The sequence below is a fragment of the Terrapene carolina genome, unplaced genomic scaffold (genome assembly GCF_002925995.2).
Source record: "Terrapene carolina triunguis isolate 2854851 unplaced genomic scaffold, T_m_triunguis-2.0 Scaffold85, whole genome shotgun sequence".
Classification (NCBI taxonomy): Eukaryota; Metazoa; Chordata; order Testudines; family Emydidae; genus Terrapene; species Terrapene triunguis.
The window spans coordinates 38,469,920-38,486,321 of record NW_020664436.1 but is presented as its reverse complement, the minus strand read 5'-3'; the positions used below and the strand labels follow the sequence as shown (position 1 = coordinate 38,486,321).

General features: G+C 43.7%; 1 protein-coding gene across 2 annotated transcripts; it reads right to left on the bottom strand.

Moving 5' to 3' along the window:
- Positions 1–3,306: 3,306 nt before the first annotated feature.
- Positions 3,307–14,836, bottom strand: FBXO5 (F-box protein 5). Of its 2 annotated transcripts, none has more exons than XM_024212364.1 (5): positions 14,753–14,836; positions 8,995–9,731; positions 8,306–8,396; positions 6,581–6,763; positions 3,307–4,445 (listed from the first exon to the last, which is right to left on the bottom strand). In XM_024212364.1, the coding sequence occupies exons 2-5, from the start codon at positions 9,711–9,713 to the stop codon at positions 4,194–4,196; spliced, it is 1,245 nt and encodes a 414-aa protein (XP_024068132.1). In that variant the 5' UTR covers positions 9,714–9,731; positions 14,753–14,836; the 3' UTR covers positions 3,307–4,193. The 2 variants fall into 2 exon arrangements, with proteins under 2 accessions (XP_024068132.1, XP_024068133.1); XM_024212365.1 differs by lacking the exon at positions 14,753–14,836 and adding an exon at positions 13,321–13,370.
- Between the last annotated feature and the right edge of the window lie 1,566 nt (positions 14,837–16,402).

Here is a 16,402-nt window from a genome sequence, read left to right as displayed (position 1 = left end):
TCCACCTCAAACCCCACTTTGCCTCCAGCATTATAATGGTGTTAAATATATAATTTTTTTTTTAATTTATAAGGGGGGGGTCCACACTCAGAGGCTTGCTCTGTGAAAGGGGTCACCAGTACAAAAGTTTGAGAACCACTGGTGTAAACAGTCCGCGTGCAGATCACTCACAGGCATAGGCCGCTTGCAAGTGTTGCACAACTTAAAGCCCGGGGCACAGGGCATGCCCCGACCTGGGCGCACTTAATTATTCTAACTAAACTTTTTTTTGGGGGGGAGGGGGGGGGAACTACAGGTATAACTAACTACGAACTAACAAAGTCCAGAGAGGGAAAGCTACAGCAGAGCAGTTCCGAAGCACCTTCACTGGCAGCAAGAAGGAACTGAGGGTGGGGGGAGCACGCACCGCCCCTTATACCACGCAATGGCAGCGCCACTCCAGGGGTCGCTAGGGGTGCTCCCCTTCGGGTATTGCTAAGGGAAAAACTTTCCGGCATCGGTGCACATGGCAAGCACGCACACCTATTGTGGAATGTACATGAGCAATCACTCAAAGAAGAACGTAAGACGCTGGGTTGCGGCGGCTCTGGTCAGCACTGCCGACTGGGCCATTAAAAGTCCCGTCGGTGGTGCTGCTCGGCTAAGGCAGGCTAGACCCTATCTGTTCCGACACCATGCTGTGCCCCAGAAGTGGCCAGCAGCAGCCGATGCAGCTCCTAGGTTGGGGGGGGGGGCCCACAGGGATCCATGCACTGCCCCACCCCAAGCACCGGCTCTGCACTCCCATTGGCCGGTTTCCAGCCAATAGGAAACTTGGGGATAGGGGCGGGCAGTGCCTGCTGGCAAGAGCCACGTGCCTCTGCCTAGGAGTCGGACCTGCTGCTGGCTGCTTCCAGGGCACAGCATAGTCCACAGTGCCAGGACAGGCAGGAAGCCTGCCTTAGCACCCCCGCTGCACAGGAGCCGCCTGAGGTAAGCCCGTGCCCCGATCCCCTGCCCCAGTCCTGAGCCCCCCCAAACCCAGAGCCCCTTCCTACCCCTCATCTCCAGCCCCACCCGAGCCTGCACCCCCACCCGAGCCCTTACCCCCTCCCGCACCTCAACACCCTGCCCCAGTCCCCCCTGCACGCCTCATCCCCACCCAAGCCTGCACCCCCAGCTGATCCCCTCCCACACCCCAACCCCTGCCCAGAGCCCCCTCCCACACCCTGAACCCCTCATTCCCAGCCCCAACCTGCAGCCACCTCCCACCCCAACCCTCTGCCCCAGCCCTGAGCCCCTCCCACACCCCTCATCCCCAGCTCCGTTGGGTCGTGGGCATCAATTTTCTTCAACGGGGTCACCAGAAAAAAGTTTGAAAAACACTGGCTTAGACATTGCTCAGTTCAATATTGCAATGCCTGCCTGCTACATGCCCTGTTGCCTAGTAGAATCCTCAGCCATCAAGTAGGCACTCACACTTCCCAAACAATTCACCATGCCGGTTAGGTCTCTAAGGACTTGTTTACATGATGCGTTAGTGCACACCAGCTGGGTGATAAATTCTAGTGCACACCAGCATGTCATGCACTAACCTGTCCATATGGACCCTGCTGGCTCATACCAATTTTCTTGTGTACATAGCGCTGTGAAACTGAACTACACCACACACTAGGAACTTTTAATGGAAACCAGCAGGCTCCACATGGCCATATTAGCACACAACACGCTGGTATGCAGTAGAATTCACCCCCCAGTTGGTGGGCACTAACACTGTAGACAAGCCCTAAGAAAGGAATTCTCAGAAGCCAGCAAGCTGAGCAGGGAGCTGCCCAAGCTAGCCAGGAATAAAATGCTGAGAATGGCTTAGGCACTTAAGCAGCTGACTGACCTGGTTGGTGGGCTAGATAAGCACCGCACTCCACTTGGAATCCTCAGCTGTGAACTTCTCCTGGAATTAAACATCTAAGCCAGGTCAGCTGCTTAGGTAGCCCATGTTTAATAGCCAAAACTGCATGGCTCCTGCTCATTCACAAAACCTCATGCTTGCCTCTTTCCTGGCTTTCTTGAGTGCTGTCCTGCACCCAACCTATCAATGGCCTGCATTAGAGCACATCTACAGAACTGGGTCCCGCTGGCAAGATAGGTGTTCTCCTTAGTCTGACTGCTCCAAAAGGCAAATTTGCTGGCTAAATAAACCTAAGTTCCAAAGCAGGCATAGAAAAGTTTTGAGTTAAGACATCTGAATGTTCTGCCAAAAAGGTCCGAGACTTAATGCTTGACTCTGTTGGCAGAGATCTGCAGAAGAAGGGGAAGTCCTATGGCCCCAACCAAAATGTCTGTTCTGTAGAAAGTGTTATAACTGTGAAACATGATGGATACAACAAAACATATTTTACAATCCATGAGTTTGTTAAACTATAAATCTTTGTATTGAGCTCAATGTATCATCTTACAACTATATGAAAAAGCAATCACTAAAGCAACCTTATCTTTTCCAGTTCCCGGCCATCTCCCCTGCAAACACTATTCTTCCCCTGGCCAGAAAAGCATGTCTACATTAGACTTAAAAATATTCTTACCATTATAGCTCCACTTGTAGGAGCACTAGTATAGATGAGGCTCAGGCAGACACTGGCATGTTAACCATTTAGGTCTGAGTTAACCAATGTTAGACAGTGACTAACATGATAGAGGTTGATCTGCACTACTGTTCCCAACATGATTGCAAAATTAAGAAAAAAGCTGAGCATACACCAAGTCAGGATGCAGCATTCTGACAGAACTCTATGAACAAGCACTAAGAACAGGAAGGCTTGAATTAAATATGACCTACTGTGCTGCTCTCTCAGTGTCTGAAATCTATCTACTGAGGCTGTAGCGGCCCACGATGGTTGACAAAACTCAGGTAGTTACATTTGGCAGCACAGTCAGTCGGCTTCTGTTTCAGAGCCTGCCTTTAAACACCACAGAACGATAGTGACAAGTTGTCTGTGGGCTGGACCCAGAAAATTAGGACCACAAACTACTCAGTCCACAGTAGATCTTCCACATGGGCTTGTTCTTGGAGTGATGAGCACTCACTTCCCATTATCTTTCATGGGAATTGCAGATGGCCTGAACCTCAGGAATAGATTCAATGTGAGTTTTACACAAAAAAGGGAATGTAGAATTTTTTTTTTATAATTAAACTTTTAGGGATTGGAAATCCCAAAAAATGTTAGATGTGAACTAATATTAGAACTGATATTATGATGTAACAAAAACAAGAACTACAGAGCATCTACATTAAATTCTGTTGAAAACATTTTAATTTATTTTCACATTTACAGTACAAAAGGTAGACGGACAAATATTTAAAGTCATATTTACATATATACAAACACCTAAAATTTAACAAACAATTTGGAGAAAAGTGACAAACCATTTCTCTAGCAATGTCACAATATATTTTTTACTTTTTGGGATGGAGTCAGTATGGCAAGAGTCCTAGGTCAGTTTGTAGCTCCTTGATCATACCAGCAGGGGAGGAATGAAGAAACACCAGTCAAATCCAAGATTAATTTCAGGTAAATCATCAGACCAGCTAGTGTTTTGAAAATTAAACTAACGTACAGTTCCAATTTTAGACTGATGAGGAACAGCTCAAACGCAAAGCACGTACTCTAAAACGAAGAGTCCCACAATTTTTTGACTATACAAGGACCTCATTAAGATGCACACTCCAATTCAAATTTCCACTGTAAACTCATTTAAAAGACTTTTCTGGAGCAATAAAATCAAATATTATTTAATTAAAACAAAATTTAATCCTTAAAACAATTCTTCTTCCACCCGCCATTGAAAAATGCTAGCTTCAGACATGTAGGAATACTTGCCAAAAATGACCAGTTAACCTTGCTCTTTTTTTTTTTAAGTTAATAGTTAAGAACATTTTTTAAAAGATACTGTAGAATTCATATCCAAAATTTTCTTTTAAATTTTATAAAATCAGTAAAAAACATGTTTGGGTATGGACAAGTTTCTGAAAATTCTCAAAAGTTTTTAAAAAATTGCCTATAACTGAGAAATGGATCTAGAATATATTCAACTTATTTTCTTTTTAAAAACAGATATTTACTAAGAACCACTTCCACATTCACTTTTCTTTAGGATAACTTTCATCTCTGAATTAACCTTGGTGATATAATAGCTGCTCCTGACAGCACAACAGATCACAATCTCCGCAAATTTTGTTTGCTCTTTTTGGTGCCAGGAAGAAGTTCTAGCTGAGAACTTGATTTCACAGGTTTGCCACTTGCACAGTCTCTGGAATTGTGGTAGCAGCACAGGCACTTGGTGCAAAAGTCAAAGCTACAGCTTTCACGGCTGCATGTTGCCCTCTGTAGATAGGAGTCATATTTTGCAGGTGAGCTGCAGCGACTACAAACCTTAAGGCTTTCAGTGTTTTTCAAGGTCTTGGCAGCCTATTGGGAAAATATACATTTATTTTTAGTGAAATTATCACTGGAACAAGTAAATACACAAACACCAAGTCTTCCCCTTTGTTTTATAAAAGCCTGAGTTTGTTAGTCTCCAGGGAATGTTGCAAGACCCTTCTTTTCTCCCTTCTCCCTAAGGATGAGTGAAAGAGCTGGAGAATGGTGGTGTGGAACTCTGGTGGGGATTCTGTGGTGAGGTTAATCAACTTACTAGAGTTATACTGTTAATGAGCTATTGGATATATACAATTTTAGGGAAACAGATCTAAGACACTTTTTAAAACATTGTCAAGGGTAACCAGAACATTGGACTAAGTCTCTCATTGCAGAGTAATAAATATATAAATAAATAAATACATACAAATAAGGCTGGATCCCTCAGCCCTCATCTAAAGAACATATATGATGGGGCCTCAACTACATTTACTTTCACAAGGGACAACATCCATTTAGAATTACATTCAACTTAAAACGCTGTAAATAGAACTAATTTTCAGAAGTGGTGAGCACCCACCCTCTGGAAATCAGCCCCTGCCTCCCAAAAGATGCCTCAAGTTGGGCACTCAAACAGAAGCAATCACTAATCACTCTTCAGATTACATTTCAATTTTAGTCTTATGGATTTTATGGAAAACATCATACTAGAGTTTGATGTGGAATGGCTAAAAGTAGCAGCAAAAGAACAGCAACGCTGAAAGTTATGAATGTGGGTTTACAGAAACTTTATACTTGTTTGTATTGGTGAAGTCAGTATCTAAATGTATCATCAGATGAAGTAACAGATCCGCCTAACCTGGACACTTTGCCGTGGACGGTAATATTTGTAACTTATTCCAACTATGAAGCACTTGGTTAACCTCAAAATCATCTCTAAACAGGTAAAATACTGAATTTTCAGCAGCTATTAGCCAAGCAATACACCCAACTAAAATGAAGTAAGAAACTACTCTGATTTGAAAGACACCAAATGAACTGAACTGGAAAATTTGGAGGTTAGTACACTGTTGAACAGCAAAAGCCACTGGTCCTAAAGTGCCGATTCAGCACATCAAGGACAACAGTCCTGTGGCCAAAGTAGGAAAAGATTAGTCTTAATTTTGAGGCAAACTATAAAGACAAAACAAGAGATACAGTTTACCACAGAAACCACACAAAACTATGCTCAATGTTCCATACAACTTGATCGGGGAGGTGTGGGGGGAGATTCAGCACATGTATTTGCAATTTATCTTTAATGAGTAATTAGAATTCTCTCTTTTCACCATTTATGCTTCTTGGGAGATAGACTGGTCTGTTTAGTCAGTTTCACCATCTGGTTGACAATGCTGTTATTTGGGGAACAACATTTTTAAAACATAGTTGTCAAGAAGTTTCATTGAAACACAGATTTAGCCTAGTTTTAGAGGCATGGCTATGATCCCTTCTATACAAGATGAACTGTGTTATGAAAGGCTTCTTCAATGAAGGCTGCAGAGTAGGTGAGGCCTTACTCTTGGGTGAGTAAAGGGGCTAAGAATACAACACAAAGTTTCAGCAGTCTCATTATAAGGAATGCTAGTATGTACATTTTTTGAAAAAGAGTCTTTTTTCAATTCCATACAACTAGAAGTAAGAGAAGCATAGCACGGGCAGGCAATATACAGATTTCCTTCCACAGTTATGCGGATATATGTCAATCTTTAAAAATAAGCTAGTACAGGCCTATTAGTCATTGACTTTTCTTGAGTAGACACTGCTAGTCATGTTATATTACAAAGTGAGACAGTTCTTTGAGGGCAGGGACTGTGTCTTACTGTATGTTTGGAAAACACACTGTGCATAGATGGCAATTAGGGGGAAGCCACAAAATTACTTTTTGCTTGTGCCCTGAGCTAAGCTTTACACCCAAGTATTCTTCTTATTCAATGAAGAACATCCCATTGTATTATATAACTCCCCACTCAATTTTATACATACAGCAAAAACAGGTTCCATAATCTAAATTTGACAGTTATGCTTGGAAAGTGTTACTAGGGGTTAGAGTTGTGGTGTTCATTTTAGAAACGCGAGTTAAAACCTGCTCATGTGCTATTCTTGACAGCACATCAGTAGTTGAAAAGGAATAAAAACATCAGCATTACCTCAGAAAACTCCATGTGTCGGCTGTAAGAACCATTTTGATTGCTCTGGTTGGATGCTTTGGATCTGGATGCTTTTTTGGATGAGCTGTTTGGAGGGGCTGCTGTCTGAACAGAAGCTAAAGCTGCTCGATACAGAACATATTCCCTTGTTACAGTATGTTCTGAGGGCTGTACACAACCATCCTGTCAAGAGGTAAAATGAGGTTAAGCTTTAACAAGGCTCCTCTTTAAGTAACAGTCAGAATAAAAATTTTACTTTGATGTAAAGTAGCTGTGTTTGTCTTTAAAATAAAGTATTGAGGTTTTCTTTGTAAACTTTTCTCTGGCTAGCAAGTCCATGGTAATTTTTTCAAACCTTGATAGTAAACTATGTGGCTATCATTTTACCTGTACCTTTGGTGTAAGTAGCTATTCTCATTACTATTTTAAAGTAGGGCTGTCAAACGATTAAAAATATTAATTGCAATTAATCGCAAGATTAAAAAATGTGATTAATCACACTGTTAAACAATAGAAGACCAATTTAAATTTATTATAAATATATTTGGATGTTTTTCTACATTTTAAAATCTATTAATTTCAATTACAATGCAGAATACAAAGTGTAGAGTGCTCACTTTATATTATTTTTTATCACAAATATTTGCATTGAAAAAATGATAAAAGAAATAGTATTTTTCAGGTCACCTCATACGAGTACTGTAATACAATCTTTTTATCGTGAAAATGCAAAAGATAGTGCAATCTACAAGTCGAAGCATGAAGGGGCATAGGAGTATTCAGCATATCTGGCACATAAATGCCGGCTACAACAGTGCCATACAAACACCTATTCTCACTTTCAGGTGACATTGTAAACAAGAAACGCACAGCACTACATCCCGTAAATATAAACAAACTTATTTGTCTTAACAACTAGCTGAACGAGAAGCAGGACTGAGCGAACTTGTAGGCTCTAACGTTTTACATTGCACTCAAAAACAAAACATTATGTAAAAAAAAATAATTCTACATTTGTAAGTTGCACTTTCACAATAAAGAGATTGCACTGCAGAACTGAAAAATACTATTTCTTTTTTACAGTGCAAGTGAGCACTGTACACTTTGTATTCTGTGCTGTAATTGAAATGAATTATATTTGAAAATTGGTATCTATTATTTAAATTGATATCTATTATTGTTAACAGTGTGATTAAAACAGCAATTTATTTTTTTAATCGAGTTAATTTGTTTCGAGTTAATTGCTTGAGTTAACTGCAATTAATGGATAGCCCTATTTTAAACATCCAAGGGACAACATGGTTTAGGCCACCATTAACTTCAATAGTCTTCAATTATGCTGAACATTATTTCCAAGTTACCACAACTTTTAACCATTTAGACAAATCATGCAATTGAGTCAACAGCAAAATTCTAAAACAACAAAATTTTTTCATTAATATTTTGTTGTGATGAATAGGAATGTTTGTATCTTTTCCACCAAAAAGTGAACTTTTAGTTCAGATTTTTCAGGTTTGCACTTCAGGTTAAAAAAAGGATGTCAACCTGAACAAGATTTCAACACCTCAGTTTAAATATCACAGGACCCAGCTCAGAGAACACATTTTCAATATATAATCAAATAATTTTTTTAAGATCTTCATCCTCAAGAGCCACAGCTAGCCCTCAGGCAACAGGTTGTATATCACTGATTCAGATTTAAAGTTATCAAATGCAGTAACTTACAGAAAGGCTTTTCACTGCTTTACTATACACTTGGAAAGCCCATTTATCTTCCTTTAGAATTTTCTTCCATGTTGGACTCACTTTAGCCACACTGTAGTGAAAACACAAACATCTTAACAACTTCTGAAAGTAAAAAATAAACTTGTTGCTCAACAATATGTCCAAGATCTAGTCCACTAATGTAAGTGTCCTCAAGAGACTGAGTCCACACCCTCCCCCTCCTCCCCGCCCCCCCTTTCAAGAGGCAGGCTACTCCATCACCTCATTACTATTTATATCTGGCAGTACTCAAAATGTCCTAGACTTGTGCAAATATAAAAGGTGACAGGGTGCCTGTCCCAATGAGCTTACCATATGAATGAAGAAGAAAATTTTTTAAAATTTTGAACAGCAAATAAACATTGTGTCATGGTAAGGGCGGATGAGCAAATTTTGGTAGCTTTTCATGGTAGTTTTGTAGAGCTGGAGTATTATATATTATAAGTTTTCTATGAAAGATGCACATCACTACTATATAGGAACATGCATCATGTTGAGTAATGCAACTTTTTAGAATACTTTTGAAGTTATAACATAATACTAACCAATGTGCAGAAGTCAAGCTCATATGGACAGAAGATATCCCTTCTGCTTCCCACTAGCACTATCCCTTTCCCAATAACAAACTCCCACAAGGTTAGTAAACTTACTTTATTAAGTCCATCTCCTCAAGATGTCTTAAGATGTTTGCTAAAAGATGTCTGAGGTCCCTTTGGAAGAGTTCACCAAGAATATCTATTGCATTTAATCCCATTTTCCTGCCAATTAGATTCCTAAGTCCAACGCTTCCCCGGGAAACAATTCTGTCCACAATAGCCCATGATTTAAGATTTCTTTTACCACTTTTTTTCAAAGTTGAGCAAACCAGTTCTTCAAAATGGGTAACTGGTAGCAAGGTTTTTTTGGAAAGCTGTGCTTGGCTTTGGTTCATGAGACAGTGATTTGGTGTGCCATATATATTTCCCGCCAGTAGTATACTGTCCTCATGTTCTGTTGGATCATTGTACTCGCTGCTCAACATAGAGGAGTAACCACTCTCCTCATTAAACCTACTGTTTTCTAATGCCTCCATTTCACAGGCACCTTCACCAAATCTGTACAATACGTGCTGGTTTTCTTTGTTATGTACAAGCCTTCCTTCAGTTTTGTGGTCAAAATTCCTGGGGGTTGCGTTCTGCAGTTCACTATGCAATAGCCTCTGAGATTCTTTAACACAGTCTTTACAAGACCCTTCCTCATAATTCGAGATAGAGGATTCTTCTAGTCTTTTCTTTACTGCATCAGTCTTTAACTGTGCGAGTCCAGAACGGACATGGTTACAATTAAAATCACATTTCATTTTGGCGGAGTGGTTAAGGTTTGCTTTCATTATTTTCTGGTTTGTATCCTGCAACAAAACAAAAAAGTATTAATCCAAAACAGCATTAGCCAGAGCAAGTCAGTTGCACAGTTAATCCACATTTCTCTATGGCAAACAAGTATTGTAGGCTTCCACCTAAGTGATGAGATTCCCTGTGACAAGAGGATTCACTAATCCCTATGCTAAAAGTACACAACTCCAAGAAGAAAATGTTTAAATTGGAAGACATTTACCATCATATAAATACCAGGACAACCTGCCAAACTACTTGGCTCACCTGTCCATCTAAAATTCATCCTATATAGAAATGCTCTAAGAACCTATCAATACAAGACATCCGTCCTTTCCAAACAGGCCTTTACTCTTAAAGAAAAACATTCAAATAAATGTTTGTATCAAATTTAATACTACAGAATAGATTATGATGATCTTTTTAATGAAAGAGCAAGTAAAAAAAATGTATTTGAATGTTTCACCATGCGTCTTACACTAATGGACAATTTGTGTCAATTTCCAGTTTTCCACAGAATACACACCTATTCTCCTATACCTTCTGAGATGTCTGGGATGGAGAGTTCTACCTTCTCACTAGCTGCTAGATAGCATAAGTGGGGAGGGGGAGCTTTCCTGTCTATCCTTACAAAAAAATGCTGTGAAGGAGGGAAGGGTATCACATAGCTCCACTTCATTTCTTTTCATAGTAGATAAACTCCATTTTATAGTTTCTCTATTTCTCTCCTGCAGACATGAAACTCCAGAATATCTTGGACCATCTGGTATGTGCCTAGTCAGCCAGCTGCCCTGCATTGATTGAGTGAGCATGTGTCCCTGAGCTGAAGTTCTACTTATACTGTCTGAATTTAGTCAGAGCCAGATCTTTTAATGGGCTCCACAAAGACCCAAATTCCATAACTGGGAATTCCATCTATCATTTACAAAACTGACATTCACAGCACATTTGAACCACTTGACTGCAGCCAATTTGGAATGAAATGCAAAAGCTATTTTAGACCAACTCCACTATACATTTTTCAGAACAAAACTGAATAACTTCTCCAACTGAATATGCAGGAGAGTGAGTTAGTGGGCAGAATGCAATTTCCCAATTGTAATTTGGATACAATACAGGCATCACTTTTAACTCTTGCAAAAAGTGCCATCAGATCTTATTATGAATAGCTAGCTCTTCTCCAAATCCACACAAAACAGTACATACTGAAAATAGTACGAAAAAAAACCACGTATCTTGCCAGCTTTCAAAAGCCAAGCACAGTTGGGCCAAGTCAGTACTTGAAGGAGACCCTGGGAGAGGAAAACAACACAGTGCTGTAGAAAGTCAAGTAGGTGATTCAAAATGTGGCATTCTCTCCAGAGACAGTTCTGAATCTATACTCCAGCATGGTGTTAGGGCACTCTACTGCTTGAGTGCATGCCTTTCAGGTCCCAACCAGTGATAATTAAAATTCCAACAGCACCTTTTCATAAGAATAGAGTGTTACCCTGGATATAATTGTGCTAAAAATAATTCACTCAAACTTTTTTTCCCCTGCCTTTTAGGATGGATATAATGGCACTCTCACTTCCTGTCTTAAACGCCATGGTACAATTCAATGTATTTCCAAGCGGCCCCTAGAACAGTGGTTTTCAAACTGCAGGTCGTGGCGGCTCTGGACAGCACCGCCAACCGGGCAGGCTAGTCTCTACCTGTTCTGACACCGTGCTGCACCCCGGAAGTGGCCAGCAGCAGGTCCGGCTCCTAGGCAGGGGGACCACAGGGCTCTGCGTGCTGTCCCACCCCGAGCACTGGCTCCGCACTCCCATTGGCTGGTTTGCACCCCAACCCCAGCCCAGAGCTCCCTCCCATACCCTAAACCCATCATTTCCAGCCCTACCCCACAGCCCTCACCCTTGCACCCCAACCTTCTGCCCCAGCCCTGATCCCCTCCCATGCCCCAAACCCCTCATTCCCAGCTCTGTTGGGTCACAGGCATCAACAATTTTCTTCAACTGGGTTGACAGAAAAAGTTTGAAAACCACTGCTCTAGAAGGAACAGAGTGTTAGTGAGAGGGTTCCATGACTTAAGGAGGACAGCTGGGATGCAGCCAGAAGTCAGGCGGGCAGCCACTGAACTGGACATGCTGCTTCTTGGATATTAATTTGCCAGCAGGGAGAACCATGATAGGGGCTCCTGCACAGAGTACCAGGCCAAAGTACACTTCAGAGGCAAGGTGGAGGTGGCCCAACCCCCACCATGAGGGGGAGGAAGTGGTGGTTGAGGGGGAGGAGAAGCCACCCCAAGGCACAATTTTGTTGACTAGGGGCAGGGCATGTGTTTGGGAAGCTGAGAAGTATCCCTTAATGTTAATGGAAAGATCCCTTCATATATGTTAATGGTGCAATAGGAGGGTACCCCATGTATGCTGTGATGGATATTTCTCCTATGTGTTCATAGTGTGGGGAAGAGAAGTGATCTACACACTGGGAAGAACCTGAGAAGTGTCCTTCCATGTGGTCAGAGTACAAAGGCAAAACCATCTCATGTGTTAGAGGAGACTGAGGAGTCTCCAGGATTTTTATGTGGTTACAGTCATAGGCATTTCCAGGAGTTTGGGGAAAAGGGTGTTCCATAAATTTTTGAGGTGGAGGGAAAAAGTGTCCCCTGTATATTTAGGGTGATGCATATCCTTTTTTTTGGAGTGAAATAAAAATAATTGGTTTCCTCTGTGTACTGTGAATGGGGCAACGATGTGGTTCTTGCATAGCTGAATTAGTGAAGGTGAACCCCCCCTCCGGGGTGTGGTTAGAAAAGGTGCCCCATGGCCTAGGTTGCAGCACAGATAAGGTCGTTGCCGCCTTCTGGGGTCACTAAGCTACATCAGCTCAGTGCATCTGTTCCTAGCGTGGTTAGTACATTGCAGGGTCTGAGAGCTGTCAATCTATTTCCATGCCCAACACCCTGTGCCTGAGCTGGGCCGCTGCCGGCAGAAGAGCCCCCAGTTCTGCCATCCTCACACTGAGGCAGGTCTTGCCTCCTCTTTCCCTCATTTTTAATCGTTTCCCCCCAAAAGGGGGTCGCGGGGCCAATCTGCCGCCAGTTTGGGCAGTGTCCCCTCCCGGCGGCATGGCCTGGACAGGCTGGAGACGGGGCGGCGCGGCTCCTCCTCAGCCTTCCTCCCGCCCGCCGAGACCCTCGCTTGGGGGGAGCAGCGCGGGGCCCGCCATCCCGCGGCAGGGGGGGAACCCGAGAGGAGTGACCGGGGGGCAAGTGGCCGCAAGGCCCTGAGATGGGGGGGGGGGGTGATGAGAGGCAGGCAGCTCCCCAGGGACCCCCGGGCTACCCGAGTCTGTGCCACTCGGCGGCTGCCCTGGGGAAGCCCCCGCCCCGCGGCACGTTCGGTTTCCCCAGCACAAGAACCGAGGCCCGGAGCTAGAGCCCCGCTCCCGCCATCCATCCCCCGGCGCCCCAGCCCGGCCAAGGATGCCCGGGCACCGAGCCCGCCTTGACCCGGGACGTGTCACAGCCCCGCGGCCCACCGCCTCTGAGACGGGGGCAAGTCAAACCTCCTGCCGCTGCGGCGGCTCCTCAGCCCCGTTCCCCCGGCCCGGCCACAGTACCTGGGCGCTGCTCCCTCCGCGCGAACCGCGGCCGGTGAGTGACTCTGGGCGGCTACCGCGCTTGCCGGGTACTTTTAAAAACTTTGAATTTGGTATCCAAAATCCCGGCGGCCAATCAGGTGCCGCCCCACGAGCGCGGCCGCCAATGGCGGGGAGGCTGTAAACGGCGGCCAATCCCGGGTCTCGCGCTGAGCCCCGCCTCCCTCGCATTTTCCCTCTTTTGAGGGAGAAGAGCGAGGCAAGCGCGAGCCCGCGTCCATGGGCGTGTCCAAAAGCAGGGAGGGAGCCTTTCAGCGCGCGCGCGCGCTCTCTTCGGGGGTGGACGCGTGGAGCGCGGGAGAGAGAATGCGGCGCTGCTCCAGCGGCGGTGGCGGCTTTTCTGAACCTCCTCAGTGCCGCCCTGGGTCCCAGCGCTCGCACTGCTCCATACAGTCACCCCGCGCCTGGGTGCTCTGCGCTGGCTGTGCGGATCACTTTTTCAGGGGAAGTATTTACTGCAGAGGACGGGGACATGCGGTTGCTACTGAGGTTTAGTTCTAAGTCAGGGGTCGGCAATGTTTGGCACGCGGCTCGCCAGGGCAAGCACCCTGGCGGGCCGGGCCAGTTTATTTACCTCCTGACGCGGCAGGTTCGGCCGATCGCGGCCCCCCACTGGCCGCAGTTCTCCGTCCCGGGCCAATGGGGGCGGCGAGAAGCGGCGCGGGCGAGGGATGTGCTGGCCGCGGCTTCCCGCCGCCCCCATTGGCCCGGGAGGGCGAACCGCGGCCAGTGGGGGCCGCGATCGGCCGAACCTGCCGCGTCAGGGGGTAAATAAACTGGCCCGGCCCGCTAGGGTGCTGACCCTGGCGAGCCGGGTGCCAAACGTTGGCGACCCCTGTTCTAAGTTCTCTGACCATGGGTAAATCATTCCCCCATCTTCGTGTTGCAGTTTCTCCAATCTATAAAGTCGGGGTAATTGTACCCCATTGGCAGGTGCTAGGCCGCCCTACAGGCTATGTAAACTCCTTGGGAACATCCCAAGGGAGATGTGGAAATGAAGGTCATTCCAATATGCTAGCACAAATAGAGCAGGCTCATGTTAACCATAAGCTGCAGTGTAGTCTACTCCCACTGGAATGCTGCACAATGCAGAATTAATATTCTCTGCAGAATTTTATTTTTTCCTGCAGAATTTCTTACCCCCTCGTCCCCACCACCAGCACTCCCTGGCAGGGGCAGCTAGGGCTCCCCCAGCCAGAGAGCCTGGGTCTGAGAGCTGGAGCATGATGATACTGTGTTATTCTGACAAATAAGATGTGCTGAATTTTAAAATATTTGGTGCAGAATTCCCCTAGGTGTAATATTCCCTGCAAATTAATGTTTCCTGCCCCTTTATATGTTATTGCACCATTTCATTATTCCCTTGAACTACAGGAGCTGCAGTTTCACTTACCCTTTGCTGTGGTTTGGTTTATGTTATGTTGTCAGGTTCCAACCTTCTCCCTCACCCCCAGTTGTGAGCTGACCAAAGTTCTTCAGTACCCCCAAATATTCAGTGTCACCTAGACAATAGTGGAACAGAGTTTAGCAGGCAGAATCCTGACTCAGCACTGGCTTGTCTAGCACTTCTAGGCTGCGCAAAATATGTTTAACAAGGATCCTCCATGTGAGCAATTTGGGATTTACTTTATTTGGAGAAAGGAGAGGACGGAACAGGTTGCCATGCTCCCCCATAATAAAACCAAAAATCCACTTGCTTTAGACTCTGCTTGCCTGGCTACTAAAATTTCCAAGGCTATTAGAACAATGGCAATGCTTATTCCTTTAAATACTTCTTGTTTAAGATTCTCAGTTGCAGTGGAGAAGCAATTCAGGATTAAGTCCACCATCTGCATAAGACAAGAGTCCAGGTCTAGAAATAGGCAGCAACAAAGGATACTGGCTGTGGCCAAAGCTCTAGGTGGCAATGGAGGACATACTGTCCACGTGGGCAACTATTAGGTTTAAATAAGCCCTTCTCTTTCCAGCAGCCATTTTGTTCCCTAAGTGATCCTGTATTCTGACCTTAGTACTAGAATGGCAGGGAGGTGATTTTAAGAACTCAAGAACTTGAAGAGGATGGGGGTTGCACTTACAGATACACAATATGACTGTACACTTCTGATTTTGCATATAAATATATCAAAATTGTGAAGAGTAGGGCTACATTCTTGCAAAAAGTGGTGCAGATACCTAACTGAGTGTAAGTACTCCCATGACTTCAAAGGAACTAATTTAATGGGTAAAGTTAAGCTTGTGCATCACTGCTTTACAGAATAGAGCTTAGTACGAAGGCCAGCATACAGGATCATCTTAGGAAACAAAATAGCCTCTGGAAAGCCAGGTTTAAACGAGCCCTTAATTTTATACAAAGAGCTTGTATATTTACTGGTTCAAACTAGAGAAGCAAGTAAATGTAAGATAATGGAATGTAGATATAAACTTGATCATGTTTTGTTTTATAATTGCATTCCTTAATTTACAACACATTAAATTACATTTTATATATACATTATTGAAATTATGCTTTTTATAAGCAAACTCCTGCTAAGTTTGTTGCAAATACTAACTTATTTTTATTCTAATATGTTATGGTGATTTTGTTAAATAGAAATCGGAAGTAAACATTTTTACCCATAGCAAATTTTTTCCTCATTATATGACTCATTTGTTGCCCTATAGATTTTATTATACATGCAATACATGATGGTATGGTCTGGTATAAAGATTGTGCTGATCATGACTGTGTGTGTGTGTGTGTGTGTGTGTGTGTGTGGACAGTCACAATTGCTTTCAGTGTTTTGCATACCCAAATATAAATGTAATGTTTCTCATTTATCCTCTATTTTAACCACACAAAAAATACCAGCATATCAGAAAGGCAGAATTTTTCTTTACATAAATCATGATTTGTTCCTATACCTGGTACTGAAATAAGATTCACCGGTCTATAATTTCCAGGATTACCTATACCACCTTTAGAAAGACAGACTCAAATATAATTGCTACCCTCCAGTTCTCCAGTACAGTAGCTGATTTTAAGGAGAGAACAGGTATTTTTGTT

Excerpts from the sequence above, each read along its gene's own strand:
- FBXO5 (XM_024212364.1), bottom strand. The coding sequence starts at position 9,713 with ATGAAAGCAAACCTTAACCACTCCGCCAAAATGAAATGTGATTTTAAT. Across the intron at positions 8,397-8,994 it reads GAGGAGATGGACTTAATAAA|TGTGGCTAAAGTGAGTCCAA; the intron begins GTAAGTTTACTA and ends TTTTCACTACAG. Across the intron at positions 6,764-8,305 it reads AAGCAGTGAAAAGCCTTTCT|GATGGTTGTGTACAGCCCTC; the intron begins GTAAGTTACTGC and ends ACCTCTTGACAG.